The sequence below is a fragment of the Pipistrellus hanaki genome, assembly GCF_964339955.1.
Source record: "Pipistrellus hanaki genome assembly, chromosome: 1".
NCBI lineage: Eukaryota > Metazoa > Chordata > Mammalia > Chiroptera > Vespertilionidae > Pipistrellus > Pipistrellus hanaki.
The window spans coordinates 21,215,681-21,238,658 of NC_140503.1; the positions used below are offsets into that span (position 1 = coordinate 21,215,681).

Below are 22,978 nucleotides of genomic sequence, written 5' to 3' on the forward strand. Positions count from 1 at the left end.
TAGCTGATTTGGCTCAGTGGATGGAGCATCAGCCTGCAGACTGAAGGTTCCTGGGTTCAATTCCAGTCAAGGGCACATGCCTGGGTTGCAGGCTTGCTGGGGGTGTGCAAGAGGCAGCTGATCTATGATTCTCACCATGTTTCTCCCTTTCCCTTCCTCTGAAAACACACACACACACACACACACACACACACAGGAGGTTAATGACAAGATCTGGTGGGAGCCTAGTGGAGCCTGCTCAGTCTTCCTTTTGCTACACTCCCTAAGTCATGCCAGACCTCCTCCAACCACTGCTGTAGGTCCGAGTTGCTTCTGGAACTTCTGGGCCCCATCTATGCAATAGACACCGTATGTGTGGCACTGAGCCAGGCTCGAAGTTTTTAACCCTGTAGCCCCAGACCTTATGGGGCTTACAGTCTACCTCCTTAATAGGTTTACTAGAGAAATGAAAGCTTCTAGCACCAGGTTCTGGACCTAGAAAATTCTAAAATTCCTTTCATTGAACCCAAATTCTACCCTCGGAGAGCCACTCTGTTCCTGGGACAGACCTCCAGAGATGGCACCACTGGAAGTAAGATCAGCAGGCATGGACTGTGTGGAAGCATCAGGTATATTTAAGCCTGGAGACCATCCTGCCAGTCACCTGGAGTCAGTCTGTTAACTGTCCCTCACAGACCACCACTCCCAGGAGGTAACTGACCCTCACTGGTTTTTACTGACCTTGGTATCCACCCCAGAAATGTGTGTTGGTGTTTGCAGGGGCCTCACACAAAGGTGGGAGCCAGTCTCTGCCCAAGAGCCCCACTTGCCAGGCTTTGAGGGGTCAACTGGAGGCCAGGGCACTTCCCTGGCTGGCAGACGGCCACAGTCCCATTTTTTGTCGTATCAGTGCAGTGTTAAGTCAGGTACCACAGGGTCACTACAGGGACATTATGTGGCTTTCAATGCCAATAATAAGTGTTGGAGACTTACACAACCTCAGTAACCGAAATGAACACAGAAGCAACAGGAACCCCGTTTGAGAATTTTTGCCCTTTAATTTGCATTTAAAGTCAGTTTCTTTAAATATTTCAGTTACGAGTTCTGAATAGTGAAGACATAGCAGATGCTGCAGGCACTCAGTATTGGCTCCCATCCCTTCCCCCCACCCATCCCCCAGGCCTTACTTCGAGATACAAGTGGGCACTCTGCACTAAATAAATGGCTCCCATGTCAAGTGTCAGCAGCCTCGGGCCTGAATGCAGTTGGATTTAAAGCGATGAAGCCTGGTAGTTTTCATGACAAGACGTGTACATTTAACCATGTTCCAACGAATTCCAATGATTGTGTCCAGACCCATCAGGCAGGACCTTAGAGGTGACATTGGTCACTTCCCCGTGATGGGCATCTTGGGGCTGGTTCCCAGTCCACCCTCCCCCAGACCCGCGCTCTGTAGAGCCAAAGCCCCACTTCCCAAGGGCCATGAGGAGGAAAGAACTGCCTCTTCAGTCACATGCTCATACCAATGGAATTTAAAAGCTCAAGTCAGTCGGAGCCTGTCCACAGGACGCTCGCTCCCCCCAATCCCTACCAGGCTCCAGTCCATCCTCCACTGCCTTGATGTACTAGAATCAGCTCGATGAGAACAATGTGCTAGAACAGTTCCTAGCAACCTAGAAAGGTTGGCACAACCATAGCTGTGCCAAAATGGGTTTTCCTGGTGTGAGGCTATGACAGAGAAATGTGAGGACAGGCCTGGGTTCTGGTCTCTTGTTTACAGCTTATGCTCTCAGGGGGGATCTGCCCTCTCCCCCTCAACACTGCCAACATCCCTCCTACCCAGGTCCCCTGGCCTGTGCTTCCTGGAAGAGGTAGTAGAGGCATCTTAAAGTCAACGACAGCTGAGAATGAAGGTGCATTTCAGCAGCAAAGCAGCACCTCTTGGCCTGTGGTCAATACCTCCACACAGGTGGAATCAAGTGAGAATGTGCACAGCCAGGGCAGAGGCTGCTCCGAGCGTGGGAGGCACAATGTCCTCCCAGGCAGCTCTGGAGAATACACTTTCAAAAGACTGAAACTTCATCACATGGTCCCCAGTGGTTTCCCTATAGTGTACTGGCACAGGGGAGAAGCAAAATGATCTCGGCAGAGGGTTAATGAAGAAAGGGAGGGATATTAATGAGCATCTGTTAAGGCTCTCTCTCTCTCCCTCAAGCCTAAGGAAGTAAGATATGCGAGTGTTAAGAGAGGGGTGCAAAGAGAGAGAGAGAGAGAGCCTGTAGGAACTCCAAGAAAGACCTGCGACTGCTGGTTATATAGTGCCCTGGCTTCCTTGCTTGAGGCCAACAGCATGTGCCTGTCTGTCGCCAGGCGAACTCGGGGACCCCCGTGGGGCAGAGAAGACTGGTTTTCAGTTCCTGCGTGGTCAATGTGCTGGGTGTGTGACTTCCTCCTAAAGGTCCATTAGGAGGATTCTGGGATCCTCTACCGCTGCCTTGATTTTTCGGAGGAAAGTCACAGCCTCTCTGCCGTCGATTAGCCGGTGATCATAGGTCAGTGCCACAAACATCATGGGCCGTATCTCCACCTACAAAGAGAAGAGGTTTATAGATTGTCTGCAGCAGAAAAGCCCCATGGAAGTGGGGAAATGAGAAAAATTCTGTTCCTTTCCTATTGGTGTCCCTCTAGATACAATATTTCTGAAGACCAAGTCTTATCCTTAGAGCAAAGCTCCCCTGCTTGCCTCACTCTGAAAAACAAAGTAAACAGGAGTCTCCGCACAACTGCCTTTTTAAATACTCTCTGCCCTTTATTCATTTTCTAAAGGAAAAGTTTCCCTTTCAGGCTGGCTTTAGGGTTATAAATTTAAACCTGGAGTCCACAAATTCTCTGAAATTGTATGTAAAGTAGGGTGTGTGAGCATTTTCAGGGGGGAAAATCTGTGATTGTAGACTCACAAAGGAGTTAGTGATCCAAAAAAGGTTTGAAACAGCCCCAGAAAATGTTTTCCTACTGACATGTCCTCCGGGGCCAGCTCCACACTCTGGGACTTCCTTCCCTGAACTCCCAGAGAACTCTAAGCCTTACCCTACACTGGGAAGCTCGTGGACTGCTCTGCATTATCCTTTTCCCAGGCAAGGACCAGGTCCCCAACTGCACCCCCAGTTCCTACAGCACCTAGAGAATGAGGCTGCTGACTGTCCCGGATAAAGGAGCAAGCCTTCCCAGCTCAGCTGTCCTCAGACTTCACTGTGCATCAGAATCATCTGCGGGTTCTGCTCCAACGGGTCCAAAAGGGGTCCAAGAGTTAGCATTTCTAGTAAGTTCCCAGAAACTAAGAGATGAAACTTAAGCCTAAAATTACAGTGACTCTCATAACTGGCATTTAGTAAGATTTCCTCTCATCTCCTAGCTCCTAGGACATGGACAGTGATGGTTCTTACCTTGCCTCCAATAGCCACTGGCCTATCAAAGATGGCATGCATGCCCAGGATGGCAGACTGAGGGGGGTTGATAATGGGTGTTCCAAAGAGGGAGCCGAAAACACCTCCATTGCTAATGGTGAAAGTACCACCATCCATATCTTCAATGGCCAGTTCATTCTTCCGGGCCTAAACACAGAGATTACATCATTGCAATGTAAGGGCAGGTGAGCTTTCTTCACCTAAAGGAAGTCAGGAAGGCTCGTATCTGAGGTCAACATGGCAAGTCCCAGCTGCAACATGAAAGTTGTTCAGCTGAGCCCAGCCAGCGTGGCTCAGTGGTTGAGCGTAGATCTATGAACCAGGAAGTCACGGTTTGATTCCTGGTCAGTGCATATGTCCAGTTGCAGGCTCTATCCCCAATGTGGGCCATACAGGGGGCAGCCGATCAATGAGTCTCTCTCATCATTGATGTTTCTCCCTCTCCCTCTTCCTTCCTCTGAAATCAATTAAAGAAAATATATATATATTTTAAAAGGAAGTTTTTCAGCTGAGATGCTGCACCAGAGGACAGACACAAGGCCTTCAGGTCCTCTTGTGTTCCAGCAGGTTCACTTGATGAGTCTTCGGTCACGAGAGCATGACAAGCTCTGCCCGATGTCCGCACTTCAGCTCTAGTGGGCGAGAGGGCATGCCCTCTCACGGAACAGAGTGAGGCTCAGCTCCCCGCGCACGGCTCACTGGCGAGCGCTGCCTTCCTGGCTGTCTTCCCTGCCCTGCCCTGCGGCTTAACACAGGCTGCGTTCTACTTTACCTTCTCTCCCAGTTCACTGATGGTTCGCTCAATATCTGTATAATTCATCGTTTCCACGTTCCTGATGACGGGAACCACCAGACCCTGATGAAAGTGAAAAGCTGTTTTCAGTTGCAAATAGCACCCTTTACAGTTATAACTCCCTGACTCTAGTCAATGGTGGTCCCTTCCCAGAATATCTAATTACTTAATTTGATTAACAGAGTCTAAAATATTTAGGCTTGACATTAAAAGAATGAGGTATGGTAAAAAATAAGTTACTCTTTTACTAATTCCCTTCTAAAAAGACAGAATTACAGACATGATCTATGCCTAGCCATCTGCTTCTTCACACAAATAAGGTGAGAATCTAAGACAAGAACCCCCATTCCTGTCCCAACATACCCGTGGGGTGGCCACCGCAACACTGATGTCAATATAATCTCTATATACCACCTCTTTGGTTGTATCGTCAATCACTGCGAGAGAGAAAACACGTTACATACAACCCCTGAGGCCTAGGCTGACGAGTAACAATCCACAGTGCCTGTAGTGTCAGCTGACCCATCAGTATGAAAAGCACTGCATTGCAAGTCGCAAACTCCTCTCACTCCCATACTAACCAATCGTAACATCTCCCAAGTGCCCTCACTGAGCCCGACAGCCTGAGCATAGGGCACCATTTCTTTGGCAGCCCTCGGCTCACATACGGTAAGTACGCGTTAAGTTCCCGTGAACAAGTCCTCGCTTAGCTGAGAACCGTTAGGTTTAGCCCATCTGCTGTCAACTCTCAAAGGGGGCGGGAGGGAAGGGTCTTCTAGGAGGTTCAGGAGGAAGCAGGGTAGTCTGGCTTTAATAGTGCAGCTTGAGATAGCAACACCAGCTGCACATTTAGGTCAAGTGCTCATGAAAAACTAGGCTTGGGAATCTTTTCCACAGAAAGTGTATGTTGTATAGTTAGACAAAGACACCAGGAAAAGCATGTCAATGACAAAGAGGCCACAAGAACTCAGAAATGCCTAGGTGTACGGGCAGGCAGAAGACCAGAGAGAGCCAATCAGGAAGCAAAAGAAGAATGGAAGAAACAAAGAGGTAATATATGGGTAAAACAAAGACAGCCCTCCTAGCTACCTAGAGCAGTGGTTGGCAAACTGTGGCTCTCAGCCACATTAGCTCTTGAGCCACAGTTTGCTGCTCTGTTGACTAATGAGTTTGCAGACTACTGACCTAGACTCCTGATTTCAATAATTACAGGCTGTTGTTCCTTGTGATTAAGCCCTTATCCCAGTGGTTGGCAAACTCATTAGTCATCAGAATGGCAAACAGCGGCTCGTGAGCAGCATGTGGCTCGAGAACTGCAGTTTGCCGACCCCTGAGCTAGGGCCTATCACTTGATGGAAGGGAGTAGGGCTTCTATTTCTAGATCTTTAGGGACTCTGACCTTGCTGAGGGTTGCAAAAGTGTCACTGTCACTTCTCCAATCTTTCAGGGAACAGAGAAGTGTCTCAAAGGGAAAGAGAACTGCTTGTTAGGTCAACATTTCAATGACGTAGGTGAATAAAAGAGAAAGAAAATGAGCACAATCTTCCAAGGAGGCCCATCAACCAGAAATCAAAGGTCGCCCTGGAGCCTATGCCAAGTGTGGAAGTCAGGCCCCAAGATAACAGAGCCCTGGGGAAGGTGAGTGCCAGACAGGACATGAGCTTCCACCCTGACCCGAGAGCCCTGGAGAGCTGAGCTGGCTGAGCACTTCCAAACTATGCACTGGGAAGAGAAATCATTCTGTTCATTTAATGGGGACAAAGTAATTATGATACTATTAGTGGTCCGGTGCATGAGATCCATGTGGAGGGTGGGGAGGGCAGGCCTACACCCTCTCTAATCTGGGACCCCTCAGGGGATGACCAACAACCGGCAGTCAGGCATCCCTCTCACAATCAGGGACTGCTGGCTCCTAACCACTCACTCATGTGCCTGCCTGATCGCCCCTAATCACTCTGCCTGCCGGTTTGCTTGCTCCCAACTGCCCCCCCTTGCTGGCCTGATCATCCCCAACTACCACACCCTGCCAGCCTGCTTACCCCCAACTGCCCTCCCCTCCTGGCCTGATGGCCCCTAACTGCCTCTGCCTTTGCCCCGCCCCCATGGTTTTGTCTGGAAGGACATCCAGAAGGTCTCTGGTCTAATTAGCATATTACCCCTTTATTAGTATAGAAGAGATTTCAGGAAAGTGAACCAAAAAAATCCCTGAGAAACACACTCACGTTTTCACAGGTATGAAATTAAAAGTATGGTCTGTCAGGCCAGTGTGGCTAAATGATTGAGCATTGACTTATTATGCATCAAGGAGGTCATTGTTCAATTCCCGGTCTGGGCACATGTGTAGGTTGCAGCAGGGGGCAAGCAGGAGGCAGCCAATCAATGATTCTCTCATCAGTGATGTTTCTATCTCTCTCTCCCTCTCCCGTCCTCTCTAAAATCAATAAAAATACATTTTTTAAAGTATGATCTGATGACCCCCACCCTTGTGTCTGTGTTTGTGGGAACAGTTCTGTGTCCATACACACACCTCCCAGGACCTCTGCGATGCTGGCCACAAACTCACCTGCATTTACAACAGGCTGTTCCTGCAAGGCAAAGGCTGAGGCCTTCACAAAGGCCGACATGAAGCCCAGCTTGAGGTTATGTTTCTTCAGAAAAGCATCTTTGTGCCGGGCCCTCATCTCCTGGATGTTACTGCAAAAAACACATTACAAAGCAAACTGACTATCAGTGAAGCCTTGATTCTGACTTTCATACTGGTCTCCAACTCCAAGTACACAATTGGGTAAGCTTTTCCCCTTCACTCCGTACCGTAAAGTTCAAGTTTTGAAATAGTCCGCTAGAGGTCACACAATAACCTTCCTTGTTCTTTTACTAAAAAAACTTGGATACAAAGGAATCAGGTCCAAGGTTTCTTTAAGGTGGGCTGAGCCCTAGACAGGCTCCTTCATACTCCTTAAGTCAGAGATTTCAGTGACAAGATAATAGGAACAAGAACTCACACAGCACATCGACATCTTTGCTCTGGATGAGAAAGTGATTTCTAGCTACACTAAAATCATGGGGGGGGGGGGGGGTGTTTAAGCATAAAATCCACAAAATAAGCCATATTATTTTTTTTATTATAATCATTTAAAAAAAAAAACAAAAAAAACCCAAACCTGATTATGGCTTCCTTGTGACATGCTTTCTATCTCCTAATTAAGACAAAAGCAAACCAACAAACAAAACCTGCACAGGTGAATGGGCTCCCTGTGAGCAAAAGCAGCCATACAGAAGGTACAACCCAGTGTTCTTTAAGCTGATGGCAAAGTCAGCAGACTCATTCTTCATCCCCCAGAGTTATCAGCCCCATCACCTGTTCCTTCAACAGGTGCCCCACTACCTGAGAGGGTCAATGCTGGACACAAAGATAATCAAGACACAGCTCTTGCCCTTAAGCGCTGTTCCATGGGTGTGGATCCCTTGGTATTTAGGAGCGTGGCCATGTGTGAACCTGAGCTTCCCAGTGTGAGCAGCACTGCCTTCTGAGAAGTCTCTACGAGAACAGCCTTCGCTCCTTCAGGGCCGGGTTTTCTACATATGCACCGTGTACATGCTGCAGTTAGCGGAAAATGGCTTTCCCATCGCTTTGCTGAAGAAACCCCAGTATTTATCGAAATACTGTTCTGTGATGGAAATCAAATTTAACTTTATTTCAGGCCCAAATGCTCAGTTCTCCCTTTCTCCCTATAATGGCCTAATTCAACATTAGCATGAAAGGTAAGATGATATAACTTTAACTCATCCTTTCAGACCTTTTGTTTTTTAAAAAGGAAATTTTCCTAGGAGGATTGATTGAGTCTAAATGTTTGTTTTCCTGAGTCTAACCTTATTTAGTGCTAGGATTACCACCCTAAAGACATTACTGGTTCCCAAGACACAAGAGCTGCAGAAGATGGAAAGAGAGTGATCAACATCTCTGCTCTCAAACCTGCCCCAACGCTATTGTCTGGGCATTAAGTAGTTCCTATTTCAGAGCTCTGTCCTTGGAGGCAGAGGCTGGGACAACAGGGAGAGGAGAAGGTTTCTCAGAAAGGCCCCTTATGGGTTAGCTGATCAGCACAAGACCCAAAGGGCACTCGATCTAAACCAAATTACTGAGGCGAGACCCCAGGCCATCGTTAAGTGACACCTCGATTAGCTGCTAAAAGGAGATGCAACTATTACTCCTACCTCCGAATCAACGCTGTTGAGCCAACTGAATCTTTCAAGGCCACAAATATTTACATGTTTTGTCTTAAGAAATTGGGTAGAATTTCAAAGTCCAATTCAATTTGTGCACAATTTGGCCCTAATGCATTGAAACCTAAGCTGCAGACTTTGTGATTTATTAGTCAAGGTTCTTCCCCACATCCGATGGACAGGAGAGAAATCTCTAGCTTGAATGACATCCAATCTTTTTAAGAAGCTTCGCAAGAGAATGGATGAAATCTAGTGAAATAGGCCACAGAGCCCTCCTCTGCAAACAATGACACTGTCAAAAGCCATTCTCTCCGCTACACTTTTCAGATTCCTTCCCAAGGAAAACAAGTTTCCCTAATGAAAAGTAGAGACTAATAAACACTTAGGACCAAAAGAAACAAAGAAATGCCATGAACACTTGATGACTTACCCCTGAATTAAATATAAACTCGTATCCCTGTTATTCCATTCCTTCTTATACACATTCCTCATGCAAATTTCTCAAATGTGTCTTGTGCTGTCCTGTCTGTCAAGTCCACATTATTAATGTCATCTGGAACAATCTTTCTCCACAATGCTACCTGTGTCAAAATGCTAGTTGTGTCCTGGCCAGTGTGGCTCAGTGCACCGAAGGTCTCGGGTTTGACTCGCAGTTAAGGACATGTACTTGTGTTACATGTGCTGGAGGCAACCAATTGCAGTGTCTCTTCTCTCTCTCTCTCTCTCTCTCTCTCTCTCTCTCTCTCTCTCTCTTCCTATTTCTCTCTCCTTCCTCCTTTATTTTCCTCCCTCCCTACCTCCCATCCACTCTCTCTAAAAATAAATGGGGGGAAATATCCTTAGGTGAAGGTTAACAATTAAAAATAAAAAAAATAGTCCTAGCTAGCTTGGCTCAGTGGACAGAGTGTCGGCCAGAGGACTGAAGGGTTGTGGGTTCAATTCCAGTCAAGGGTGCATGCCTGGGTTGTGGGCTCTATCCCCAGTTGGGGGCGTGTAGGAGGCAGCCGAACAGTGGTTCTCTCTCATCATTGATGTTTCTATCTCTCTCTCTCACCCTTCCTCTCTGAAATCAATAAAAACATATACATTTAAAAAATGCTAGTTGTTCTCTTTTCTCTAGGAAGCCTTTCCTGACCTACCCTCCCTACCTCTGCTGCCACCTCAAAAACAAATGATATCATTCTCTTTTCACTTCACACTCTTTGCACCCTTCTGATACTTATTTTATGTTTACCCACACTAGACAGCAGACTCTAGAAGGGTAGGGGCTCTTTTCATTCATCTTTGTATCTTCCTCAAATACATATAATATCTGATACACAGTAAGTGCTCAAAGTTAGATCTAACTATATTCTCTTCCCTAGAGTGCTGGAACTTGTAAACACCAAAGTCTTTTAAGAACATAGGAGAGCCAAAACCAGTTTGGCTCAGTGGTAGAGCATCGGTCTGCAGAATGAAAGGTCCCAGGTTCGATTCCGATCAAGGGCATATACCTTAGTTGCGGGTGCGTCCCCGGTGGGGGGTGTGCAGGAGGCAGCTGGTAGATGTTTCTCTCTTATCGACATTTCTAGCTCTCCATCTCTCTCCCTTCCTCTCTGTAAAAAAATCAATTAAAAAAAATTAAAAAATTAAAAAAAAGAACATAGGAGAGTTAACAATTAGCTTATTACAGAAATGGGTATACAATAATTCCTAATTTGGTATTAAGATTTAAGTATAAAAGTCTGAAAAGCTAAGTTTTTTAAAAATATATTTTTATTGATTTCAGAGAGGAAGGGAGAGGGAGAAATGGAAACATCAATGATGAGAGAGAATCACTGATTGACTGCCTCCCGCATGTCCCCTACTGGGGACCAAGCCCACAACCCAGGCATGTAGCCCTGACCGGACCCTTCAGTTCGAGGCCGATATACTCTATCCTCTGAGCTAAACCGATTAGGGCTGAAAAGCTAAGTTTTTTAGGTCACAGAGGAGACAGGCACAGTATTAGCAGTTAACGAGAGAATGATAACAGTGCGTCACTCTGTTTAAGTCAACAAGCAATACAAAGCAGGAAGTACCTCTTCCCCGCTCAGTCAGTTTTGGAATTAACACTAGGTGGGGACTGAGGCAAGTTGAAGTGTCCTCCAAGAACAGGGGTATGGAAATAAGTGGAACAGAGCTCACCTCATGTCAACCTCATTGAAAGTTGTCAGCATTGCGCATGTATTCTGGGCCTCCTTCAGACGCTGGGCAATGCGTAGCCGCATCCTGTTCATTTTCTCCTGAAAGAGAAAGTGGGACCAAGTATTGACAACCTGGGTCTCTTTGGACCACGCACTCCCCATTTGGTCTGTGGGAGTAGATGGCCAGGACTATTAATATCCAAGTACAATGAGAGCGCCAGCATTCCTCTTTCCTGTGGCCTTGCTCCTCTGAGCAAGAACAAGGAAACATAGACAAAAACTACTCTTTCAGACTCACTTTAAGTTTGACCAAAAATGGAGGCCCAGGAAATGGTTTGATTTAAACACAAAACCAATGTATAGAAAAGAAAGGAAGAGTGTGGTGTAGGGCTAGTCAGCTAAGGGATCACTACAGATAAGGCAATTTCTAGTGTTAAAGACTTGCATGAGAATAGCTACTTGTGGAATGGAAACTCTGAAGCAATAAACTTTTGAGGCTAAAGTATTTTTAGGAGGCTTTCTCTCAGGCAGAGAAACCCACACTCTTGACCATACTTCCTTGAGGTTTATGTCTGTCCCTGATAGCTACTGCTACTGTGAGGCCTCAGCTAGGTATCCCGGAAGTACAGGGATAGAGCTCACTAAACCACCTCTCTGAAGTGTGCTGACGCACTCTTCCCTCCCACGATACTAAGCTACCATCCCTGCTAATAGTTGACTCACCCAAGACAATTCAGTGGCAGCACAACATACTAGGGAAAACCACTGGACAAGTGTTCACTCAGGTCCTAGTCCTATCATTTGACAGTCCATGACTATGAACAAGTCACTTCCCAAACTCAGTTTCCCTGTCAAGGTCAGAGAATAAGCAGCCAGCCAATCAAATGCAGGCACCACCATGCCCACACTCCACTAATCTCAACTGCCCCTCTGCCTCGGGCTTACCCGATGTTCTGAACGCAGACCTTTAACAGCTCCTGGCTCAGCTCCTGGACGAGCAGCAGAGGGTTTTACCGCAGACACTGAAAACAAAGTGGGGGGACAGCTGCATCAGAAAATGAAACATGCCCACTTTCATATCCACTTATGAAGGTACCAGTGCTTTCATACTGTAGTCAATCGTCAAGACATTCTGGGATAGCTCTAGCCCATTAGGCTCAGTGGATAGAGACTGAAGGGTCCCAGTTTCAACTCTGGCCAAGAGCACATGCCCGGGTTGCAGGCTCAGTCCCCAGTGGAGGGTGTGCAGGAGGCAGCCAATCAATGATTTTCTCTTGCCCTCTCCCTTCCTCTCTGAAATCAATAATAAATAAATAAAAATAATATTTATTTATTTATTTATTTATTTATTTATTTATTTATTTAAAGATATTCTGGGGTAGCCCTGGCCAGTGCTGCTAATTGGTTAGAGCATCAGGCTATGCACCAACGGGTCACAGGTTTGATTCCCAAGCAAGGGCTCTTAACTGGGTTACAGGTTCAATCCCCAGACCCGATTGGGGCGCATGCCGTAGGCAACCAATTGCTGTGTGTCTCTCTCATTGCTGTTTCTCCCCTTTCCTCACTCCCTCTCTCTCTTAAAAAAGAAAAAAAAATCACTGAAAAAAAAAATCTCCTGGGGTGAAGATTAACAAAACAAAACAAGATATTCTGAGGTATATTGGAATCATTCCCACTTCACAAATGAACAATTTGCTCAGAGCAGTTAAGTAGCCAAAAGTCACACAGCTGTAAACAGAAAGCTGGGATGCAAACCCAGGTGTTCTGATACAAAGTCTACAGTTCTTTCTACAAAATAGGCAACAGAGCTGTTCAGAGGCATGATTAGTCCCGGACTTTGCTCTGTGAGAAAACATGACGTTAGGTGAGATTGTTCTTCTCCCACATAAAGATACGTGGGAGCCCTGCCAGTGTGTCTTAGTGGATGAGCTTCGACCCAGGAGGTCGTGGTTCGATTCCCAGTCAGGACACATGCCCAGGTTTCGGACTCTATCCCTGGTAGGGGGCATGCAGGAAACAGCCGATCAATGATTCTCTTTCATCATTGATGTTTCTATTTCTCTCCCCCTTTCCTTCCTCTCTGAAGTCAATAAAAATATATATTAAAAAAAAAAGCAAAACACATGGGGGTGAAGGCTTACCTGGTTTGCTAGCAGAGGGCTGTGCGGGGGAGGGCACCGGTGGCATCTGAGTGGGTATGGATGCTGCAGGGGGAGGAGGAACTGCCGCTGCTACTGGTTCTGCCTTTGGGGCTTCGGCAGCAGGGGCTTCAGCTGGCTTGGCCTTAGCAGGAGCAGCTGGAAAACAAGGGAAATAGATACCACTGTTTGGAATGGAAAGTAACCAAATCACCGATAGTAGAATTTAGCAGTAGAATTTAGCAGCAAAATCTCTATCTCCAATCAATTAACAAATGCTTACTAGATATTCACTATATATGCAAGGCACTATAAGATGCACACATGATATAAGTCATTCTTCTATTCTCCGGGGCTCCTATCCTACATAAGACTAACTGAATTCAACTTTCTCAACTTTCTCCCTAATTTCATAAATATCTACTGATCATCACATGTGGAAGAATATAGTTAACTATAAAAGAAAAGTTTAAATAATCAAGTGTTCATTTAGACTTAAGAGTTCAAAGCATTTCATTTGGATGATGCTTAAAAGACAATGAGATGGTCAAGTAATAAATTCACAAGGTTAAATTAGATGTTTATTTTTATCTTACCCATTGGGATATTATATTTGTTTTTATATTTAATTTAGAATTTCTCAAACCTCAGAGGGAAGGTAGGGGAGGGTGGGGATAAAGCGGGAGAGATCAACCAAAGGATTTGTGTGCATGCATATAAGCCTAACCCGTGGTCACAGACTACAGGTGGGTGGAGGCATATGTGGGGAGGGGTTTGGGGTGGGAATGGGAGGATAAGGACAATTATGTATACCATAATCAATTTTTTAAAAAGAACTATTTTTTAAAGGATTAAAAGATCAAAAAATGAAATTCTTCAACTGAAAAGTCAATCTTCTTCACTAGCCTTCTGCTGCATTCTTTCCATTCTGGGCTTCTATACTGCCCTGACCAATCTCAATGATGCGATCTACCATCTCTCTGCTATATATTTTAACAATGAGAAACTCTAGTATATAGCATTTAACTGAGAATTAAGGGGAAAAGTTATTTTCTGTTCAATTCTCTAATACTGACTATAAAGTCCAGTAGAAATTCATTTGCTTATTTCTCATTTATTCCCAAGAGAAATACCAATCCTCCCTGCAAATGTTATGGGAACAGATGTACAAATATTACACTGAATTCTCCATAACACACACCAGGAAACATTGCTTTTCCTCACTTCTCACTTTAGAACAGTAGCTCTCAGCTCTGGCTGTGTCTCAGAATCTCTTGGAGAGCATTAAAAACCACACACATGCCCTAACCGGTTTGGCTTGGTGGATAGAGTGTTGGCCTACGGACTGAAGGGTCCCAGGTTTGATTCCAATGAAGGTGTACCTTGGTTGCGGGCACATCCCCAGTAGAAGGTGTGCAGGAGGCAGCTGATCGATGTTTCTCTCTCATCGATGTTTCTAACTCTCTACCTCTCTCCCTTCCTCTAAAAAAAAAATCAATAAAATATATTTTAAAAAACATCACACACACAAGAAAAACATGACAGATAACCAAGATCTTGTACTCCCAGATTAAATATATCAGAATCCCTGGACCATGGAGTCATGGCATTTGTATTATTTTTAAAACCTCCATGTGATTCTGATGCCAGGGTGGGGAGGGGGAAAAAAAATCACTGTCTTTAGAACTTTCTTGATTTCTATCATATTTTAAAGAAAAGGTCCAGCATAAGAAACATACATGGAAAGGACAGAACACTATGAGGTTTGTTTACTTATTTAAAAACATTTTTTATGCCCTGACTGGTTTGGCTCAGTGGATAGAGCGTGGGCCTGCAGACTGAAAGGTCCCGGGTTCGATTCCAATCAAGGGCAAATGTCTGGGTTGCCGGCTCAATCCCCAATGGAGGGCATGTAGAAGGCAGCCAATCAATGATTCTCTCTCATCATTGATGTTTCTGTCTCTCTCTCCCTCTCCCTTCTTCTTTGAAATAAAAAAATAAAATAGGAGAACTCCTTTACCGCCAGTTTTCCTGAGTGTGAAAAGAGGAGTGCCTCCTTCTACTTTTCCCCCATCAGGTACCAAAAGAGATTCAATAACGCCATTTGCTGGGGATGGAACCTGCACAGATGTCTGGAAAAGGAAACAGATGGAGAAAAAGTCCAAATTTTTACTCAGCATTAGAAAATTAATTGTACAGAATCTCAAATATGAGTTACAAAAGTTGCAACACAGATATACAAGACCATGCATAAAAAAATGCCAACGCAACATTTTTAGGATGAGAGTATGACAGGTCAATGTTATTGTGAAGATTCACTCTTTGCTTATTCTGTCCTTTCTCAGAAACATTCAGTTTATAAGTTTCCAGGTGATACTTGAAAAATAAGTGGCAACAAATCGTGCAGGCTTTACACACAGGCACAAGAGCTACAAAACTATTACTAAAGTATAGAGTGCATGCACCTAGAACGGCAATTTTCAACCCCTATGCTGAAGCACACTGGTGTGCCCCACGAATTTTTAAAACATGCAAAACCTGACTATTTAGTCAGGAGCACTGACCTCTTTTCCCTTAAATTTTCAAATTTTAAAAAATGACAACAGGGGTGTGTGCAAGAGGCAGCTGGTCGATGTTTCTCTCTCATCGATGTTTCTAGCTCTCTATCTCTCTCCCTTCCTCTCTGTAAAAAAATCAATAAAATATATTATATAATTAAAAAATAAATAAATAAAATAAAATAAATAAAAAATGACAACAGACAACACAACAGCAGTCATCCAGTGTGAAAGAATAAAACTATACCTTTTTTTTTTTTTTGTCAGAGTGGCAAAAATATAATACATTTTTTTGATGTGCCACAGAATTATAGTAATTAGTTTATGTGTGTTGTGAGATAGAAAAGGTTGAAAATCATTGACCTAGAACAATCTAAAATTAAACTTTTTTTTCCTTTTTAATGAACTTTTCCAACATATTTACAACTGTGCTTTGAGCCAGTTAAAGATGATCTTTAAACAACAGTGAAAGCCCTGCTTCTTTCATTAAAGAAACGAAGGAGAGACCATGAAAAAATTGGCACTAACACAGGACAAGCCTACCTTGTCGGTTTCAATCTCACAAACCACTTCATCTTCTGCAACTGCGTCTCCAACAGCTGAAAAACAGTCAAAGGCCACCGGTCAGGAAGGGCTCCAGTAGCCACCAAACGCCCTTTCACAGATGGAAGACCCCTTTCCTCCAGGCAAGGGTAAAGCAGGCCACACTAAGAAAAGGGTGGAGCTGATTATCACTGAGAGCGGGAGGATAAGAAAAGACTTTTAGGAAGTATTTAAACTTAAGTGAGAGGGCACTAATCTTACCTTTCTCCCACCTGACATCCCCTTCTGTGACAGATTCTGCAAATGCTGGGGTTTTTACTGTAATCACATCATCCTCTAGAAAAAGAGCAAAAAAAAAAAAAGGAAATCACACATAATCCATATATTTTTTCTTCAATTAAACTCAGACAATTGTTCTTTTTCCATTAAAATTCCATTCCCAAGAAGGCAGGGCGCTGAAGGCAGGTACTTACTGCACACGGCCGTAGTTCTGAAGAAGCGAACACTGAAGACACTACTATTGCTAACGCTAGAAAAGAAACAAAAGTAAACTCCTTTGGCAAGTGAACCACTCACATTGTAGGCACCGGGGACCACCTTCCCTTCAAACCAATGGTTCTTGACCCAGGTGCCCTCAGGGTCACCCAGGGGAACTTGACCAGGCCCCATCCCGAGTCTTACTTGGCAGGTCTAAAGCAAAGCCTGGATTGGAAGCCTTGAGGGCCCTAAGTGGTAAACTCATTGTGTGAGTCCAGGACCCTATTGTGCAGTGAAATTCTCTCTCAAAACAGACTTACATTTGGTTCTTTGAAGAAAAAGATAAGTATCTTGGTCCTTTTCACACTCACCAAAAGGACTTATCTTTCTGATCAGGTTTTTTTTCCTTAACCAAATCCAAGTAAAAGCAATTGCATGCTCTTGTGATACTGCCATTGTGCCAAATATAATGGAATTTCTGTCCATAGGATTACAGATTTAGATTAAAGCAGCTAGATGAGACAGTTAGCTGGGAAGTAAAATAATAAGGTTATTGCCCCATGCACAAAACACACACACACACACACACACAAAAAAAAAAACAACACACATACAAACACACAAAAAACAACCCTCATATGGTATGTCTTCATATGGACTCATTAAAGAGAACCTCAGAAGACCAAGGTATTTCTTGATATGGCACTAACTTTAAATAATGTAAACCAGAGAACACTAACACCTTGTATGCCAGAAAGTGGTAACAGTGGTTACCTCTGGAGAGTGGGAGGCGTAGATAAACGTGCATGGTATCTATGGTTATCTGTCACAAACATACACATTTTGGGACAGTGCGACAGACTGATGGGGACTTTCACTTTGTGCATTTCAGGACTGTTGAAAAAAATGTAAGTTATAACAAAATACAGACCACAAAGTGTTCTGTGTACAGTTTATAACCATGTATAAGCACATGATCATGGGCAAGAGCCAATGGGTAATGCAGAGACTGCTCTGTGAGGACATCCAAGAACCTGGAGCACCGGCTGTCTCTGGGAAAAGGAAGACAGCGGTGCTGGGGGACAGGAATAAAGTCTTCTCAGAGATTCCGTTTGCTTTTGAACCATGTACATATATAACCTATTAAATAAAAATATAAAGCCAAAAACAGTTTCACAATAAAAGATTTTTAAAATAAAGTAGGTAGCCCAGCCGGCGTGGCCATGGTTGAGCACTGGCCTATGAACTGGGAGGTCATGGTTCGATTCCCAGTCGGGGCATATGACTAGGTTGTGGGCTGAGTCCCCGGTTTGGGGCGTGTAGGAGGCAGCCCATTCGAGATACTCTCTCATCACTGATGTTTCTCTCTCTCCCTTCCTCTCTGAAATCAATAAAAATATTTTTTTTTAATAAAGTGGGTAGCTTTTTCACAGAAAAAACACACAACACAGCCTGGCCAGCATGGCTCAGTGGTTGAAGGTAAACCTAGGAACCAGAAAGTCATGACTAGATTCCCAGTCAGGGCACATGCCTGGGTTGTGGGCTCGATCCCCAGTGTGGGGCGGGCAGGAGGCAGCCGATCAACAATTCTCCATCATCATCGACGTCTCTCTCTCTCTCTCTCTCTCTCTCTCCCCCCCCCCCTTCCTCTCTGCAATAAATAAAAATTTATTTTTTTAAATACACAAAAGTTATTAGATTTGGGTGACAGCCTAATCTAATGTGTAATTTAACCCCTCAAAATTTATGGTTTTAAAAAATAATTTACTTTCAAATAGTTATTTGTTGTATTTATTGCATATAGGTTTGTGGTTGCTCCAATTTTCATAGAAATTGCAGATGAGTAGCACATTTTGAATCTAAGTAATTTTTTCAATTATAAAAGTATTACACGTTCACTATAGAATATTTGGAAATAGCAAAAAGAACATTTACAATGAGATTATACCAGACGGTAGAAAATGGAATCATTTTATAAACTGCTCTCCCCCTCCCCCCACTTATCATAGTGTGAACATACTTAACCAATCTCTGCTGTTTGGCCATTTGAGAGAAATCTGGGTATACCAGGATTTCTTTAGTATAGATTCCTAGAAATAGAATTGCTAGATCAAAAGGTAGACACGGTTCAAAGATTTACGAATGCCAAATTGCCCTCTAAAAATAACACATTTTATTTTTAAAAATCCCATTGAGATGCACAGTGAAGAAGGAGCTAATCTGCTGACCCTTCATTTTGAAGATTTCCCCTGCAGTGAAAGTAGCTTGACAGCTGTTTACTAGGTAACTAGAGAGCATCTTCTTACCACCACCTTGAAAATACTTGGAAGGGAAAGTAACATTAAGCAACATTCATAAGCAGACGTTAACCTGAAACACACATGGTGGCCTTTGTCCAACTTTGCATTATGCAATAACTTCCCCTCCAAACTAGTCAAAGTCCCAGGGCTCAACAGATTAGTCTTTTGCTTTTACTGTTTCTAAAATAAATAACTGTGCTACATCAAGAGGATACTCTCAATCGCCCCAGTACATGTAACCTCCAGCCCTTGAGCTGCACTTGTATCCAACCAGAATACTATTTAGGAGCACCTTTCTATATCCATTAGCCATAAAAAGAGGATTCCAATTCCAGTTTCATTATAATCTAAACACCTCAGGACAGGCACACTCCTGGTCCGGCGCTTGACGTGGGGCTGAAGCTCAGGAGTGTGCCTGTCCTAAGGTGTTTAGATCACACATCATACATTAACAGCAAGGCTGGGTCTAGGGACTCAATATAATTATAGAATTCTAGCCCTGGAAACCACTGAAGAAAGCAAATGGTCAAATTTGTAAGTGATATCTTATATGCCCTATGGCCACATAACTGTACTCCCCGGTGATACTTACGCGATGGTCCTCCTGTCAGGGTAACCAGGTCCCTGACATAAGGAGACCCCTGCAAGAAACAAAACAACTCTTAACCAACAGCTCTCATCTTATACAGGATACCTGCTGGGAATGAAAAAGAAGGCCGTTCACCCTCTGACTCTGAGAAAGAGTAGTACCAACCATAAGCAACAATATCATCTTTATCACAGAGACCTGATTCTCAAACTTTTCCACCAGAGTAACTATAATAGCAGAGAGCAGCAGGTGTATGGGGTTGAGAATGGGTATGTGCAGAGGAGGAAAGGGGAGAATTCTAAGGGCATAGCCTGAAGTAGTTTTATCTTATTTACCTTAAATCCGTAAGTTTTTATTATCCCTATTATGTTTTCCGAATAAATTGTCTCTACTCCCCAAGTCTTCAAATACAATTGAAGCTTGAGAAAAGACACGCAGTGGCTTATCCCGTAATCACACACAGCCTAATCTGAGCAGCAGTGGGAATGTTTGGTCTGGGTTTCTGTTTCCCTGGTTACTTAAAATGCACTGAGCTGGAAGTCCTATTGCCTAAACCCTAGTACAGTGGTCGGCAAACTCATTCATTAGTCAACAGAGCTGCATGTGGCTCGAGAGCCGCAGTTTGCCGACCACTGCCCTTAGTACTCAACGAATTATCCTCCCTTTCAGTTTACTGTCTCTTCCTGAGGTCTTCTAATCTGTAAGTAACATGTAACAGGTGGGAGTCCCTTTCTGCCCCCCAACCTCCTCACAGGTCATTCATTTCCCCACTGATAACTAAGTACTACAGCTGCCTCACCTGAATGTGTTCTTTCATTTTCCCAATCCATTAACAATCTGAACCAGGGTTTGGGAGACACCAAGTGAGAGATATCTCTCTTGTGCCCACCTCTGCACAAACATCCCCTGGGTTTCAGAGTCAATAAGTCACCTATGTCCACAGCCTATGTCTGCAGCACAAATCCCAGTATAATAGCATGTTTTGAGCTAGGACAGCCAGCAGCCCATGCTGATTTCTAGAACCCTGAATCCGATTCAAAGTTCAGCCTACAGCAAGTTTCACTTGTAGGGTTTATAAAAAGCTTTCACATAATGACCTCATTTTGATTTTCCAGTCTCACCATCCGGAAGCAGAACCACATCTGCCACTATTCCCATTTTATAAGTAGGGCTTCCGGAGGTTAAGTTGCTAGCCCCAAGGTAAAGCCCTAAGCCACAATGCAAACCCCAAGTCCAAGGCTCTTTCCAGCCAGATGTGTTTCCTTAACATCTGTGACTAGTCAAGTCTCTTCCTGCCTGAAAACCTTTGCACAAGCAATTCATTTTACCCGGAATACAGTTCTCTTGGGTAACTCTATGTGCTCTTCAAGGCTTGGCTTAAATGTTACTTCTTTGGAAAAGCCTTAACTAACATTCCCACAGCGCTGACCATCATCCCACCCCCTCATTACACCCTGCACTTCCCTTTCACAAAGTACATCTCTATGGATGCATAAATGTAAAAAGTCTGTTTCTCCAGCTAGCACATAAAATCTCTATTTCATCACCTAGAACATTAGTAAGAACTCAAATAACCTATTGAGTACATGAAGAATCAGGGTTGACCAATAGTAGACAGAGTGACCTTGGTCACAGCATTTAACCTCTTAGCCTTGGGTTCTACATTTGTGAAGTAGAGAGAATACTTCTAGTACTGTTTCTTAATGATTAACTGAACAACGCACAGAAAGCACTCAGAACACTGCTTGGCACACTGAAAGCCCACAACAAGATCGACTCATTCAACAAATACTTATTCCAGGAATATAAACAATTATTGGGATAAAATCTAAGATCCTTCCAGTAGTCTCTACACCATACCATCTTCTATCGCATGCCACTCTCTCCCTTCCCAAAATGCTCTGGCCAAGTCATATATATATATATATATATATATATATATATTTTTTTTTTTTTTTTTTTTCCCCCCCATTCTTCCTCCCCAGTTCTCAAGCACTGCTAAGCTCTTTCCTTCCTCAGGGACTTTGTACATGCTCTTTCCTTCCCTTCTCCTCCTCTTCATGGGGCTGGTTTCTGTCACGGCCTCTGGGTAACAGCTTTAATACCACCTATTAAAGAGGACTCTTGCCCCGCCTAGCCGGTTTTGCTTGGTGGACAGAGCATCGGCCTGCGGACTAAAGGGTCCTGGGTTCGATCCAATAAGGGGCTTACAGGAGGCAGCCACTCTCTCCCCCTCTCCCTGCCTCTCTGAAATCAATAATATATATATATATATATATATATATATATATATATATATATATATATATATATATATATATATATATATATTTAAACAGGACTCTTCTGTCCACCTTCATTTGCTTAGCAATTCACACTTTCTTTTCCCACCAGACTGTAAACTCCAGGCAGGCAAGAAGTTTCAACTGCTGTATCCCAAGAGAGGGCCTGGCTAGTGCCTGACACCCAGTAGAAACTTAGTAACTATGTACTAACTAAACGAATAATCAGGCCAGCGAGTCGCCAATGATTAAATGAATAAATGACAGCTGTCGTTACTCAGTAGCATTTGGTTGCACTCCTCTCTCTCTGAACATTATGCGGAGACACCCGGGCACCCCGATTTCCCCACATCCTCCTCTGCCCAGGAGAGCATGTTTAGGTGACGGCAAGGGCAGAACTTACCAGGCAGGGAACGTCTCCCTAGAGGGCAGCTCCCCTGTTGAGAAAGAAGACATCATCGGCGTCACCCAAGACGAAAGGAGGGGAGAAACAGCTTTTTCTCTTAGCAAAGACCCCAAGCGCTGCAGGTGCCGGTGACAGGTGAATCTCGTGACTCCCAGGGGGACATGCAACAGCCCCGGCTGCCGGGTCTCGGTCAACACACGGGGCCAGCCCAGCACCTCCACTTCCCGGCGGGAGGGGAGACCCCTTGACTTGAACGGGAGAGAAGGACAGGCCCCGGGATCCCGCCGAGGACTCGCGGCGGCGCCTCCCAAACTCCCGAGTCTCCCCCGGCCCGGGCGGGCGCAGCTCTGGACCCCTCCTCAGCCCGGCCGGGGGGTGGGGGACGGCAGGGGCCGGGGCGCCGCTGCCTCGGGAAGCCGAGGGGCCCCGGGCTCCGCCAGACGACCCCGGGCCACCCAGCCCGCGGCCTCCGCGTCCCAGTGCCCTTGGTGCCCGGCCTGGCCGGCGCAACCGCCCCTGCCCCCCGGCAGCCCGCCAGCCCCCCGGCCGGGTTCGCCCCGCCGCGGCCCCGCCCCGGGGGAACCCTACCTTCTGGAAGGCGGAGAGCGAGCGGCTGAACGCCCGGGACACGCAACGGGACCGGGACAGCATCGCGGCGGCGGCGGTAGTGGCGGCGGAGCGGAGGGCGGGCGGACACCGGATATAGGGCCCGGCAGCCACCGGAAGCGGGGCGGGCCGCGGCACCGCGCGGGGAGGGGTGCGCGGGACGAACCACTGGGCGCGGGGGCCGGGCGCGGAGCGGCCCGAGTGACCGCCGGCTGACCCAGCTGTGGGCGAGGGGGCCGCGGCGCTGCCCGCCGGCCTGGCCGGTCCTCCCTCCCGAGGGCGCCTGCCACGGCCCGGCAGCCGGGTCGTCCTCGAGGCCCCGCAGCTCCCGGCCTCCCCGCGGAGCTGCCTCGGAGCTGGGCGCCCTTCTCCGCCGGGGCCGGGGCCGGGGCCGCCGCGCCCCCCTCCTCCGCGAGACCGCCCGGCGAAGAGCAGATGGCGGGCACGGACTTTG

General features: G+C 45.5%; 1 protein-coding gene across 1 annotated transcript; it reads right to left on the reverse strand.

The window, feature by feature from the left end:
• Positions 1-1,013: 1,013 nt before the first annotated feature.
• DLST (dihydrolipoamide S-succinyltransferase) lies at positions 1,014-22,652 on the reverse strand. Its single transcript, XM_084893375.1, has 15 exons — positions 22,507-22,652; positions 21,916-21,949; positions 19,234-19,282; positions 16,338-16,393; positions 16,126-16,200; positions 15,865-15,920; positions 14,784-14,895; positions 12,767-12,922; positions 11,571-11,647; positions 10,627-10,724; positions 6,800-6,930; positions 4,600-4,673; positions 4,216-4,299; positions 3,423-3,590; positions 1,014-2,566 (listed from the first exon to the last, which is right to left on the reverse strand). The coding sequence occupies exons 1-15, from the start codon at positions 22,567-22,569 to the stop codon at positions 2,432-2,434; spliced, it is 1,368 nt and encodes a 455-aa protein (XP_084749501.1). The 5' UTR covers positions 22,570-22,652; the 3' UTR covers positions 1,014-2,431.
• Positions 22,653-22,978: the final 326 nt, after the last annotated feature.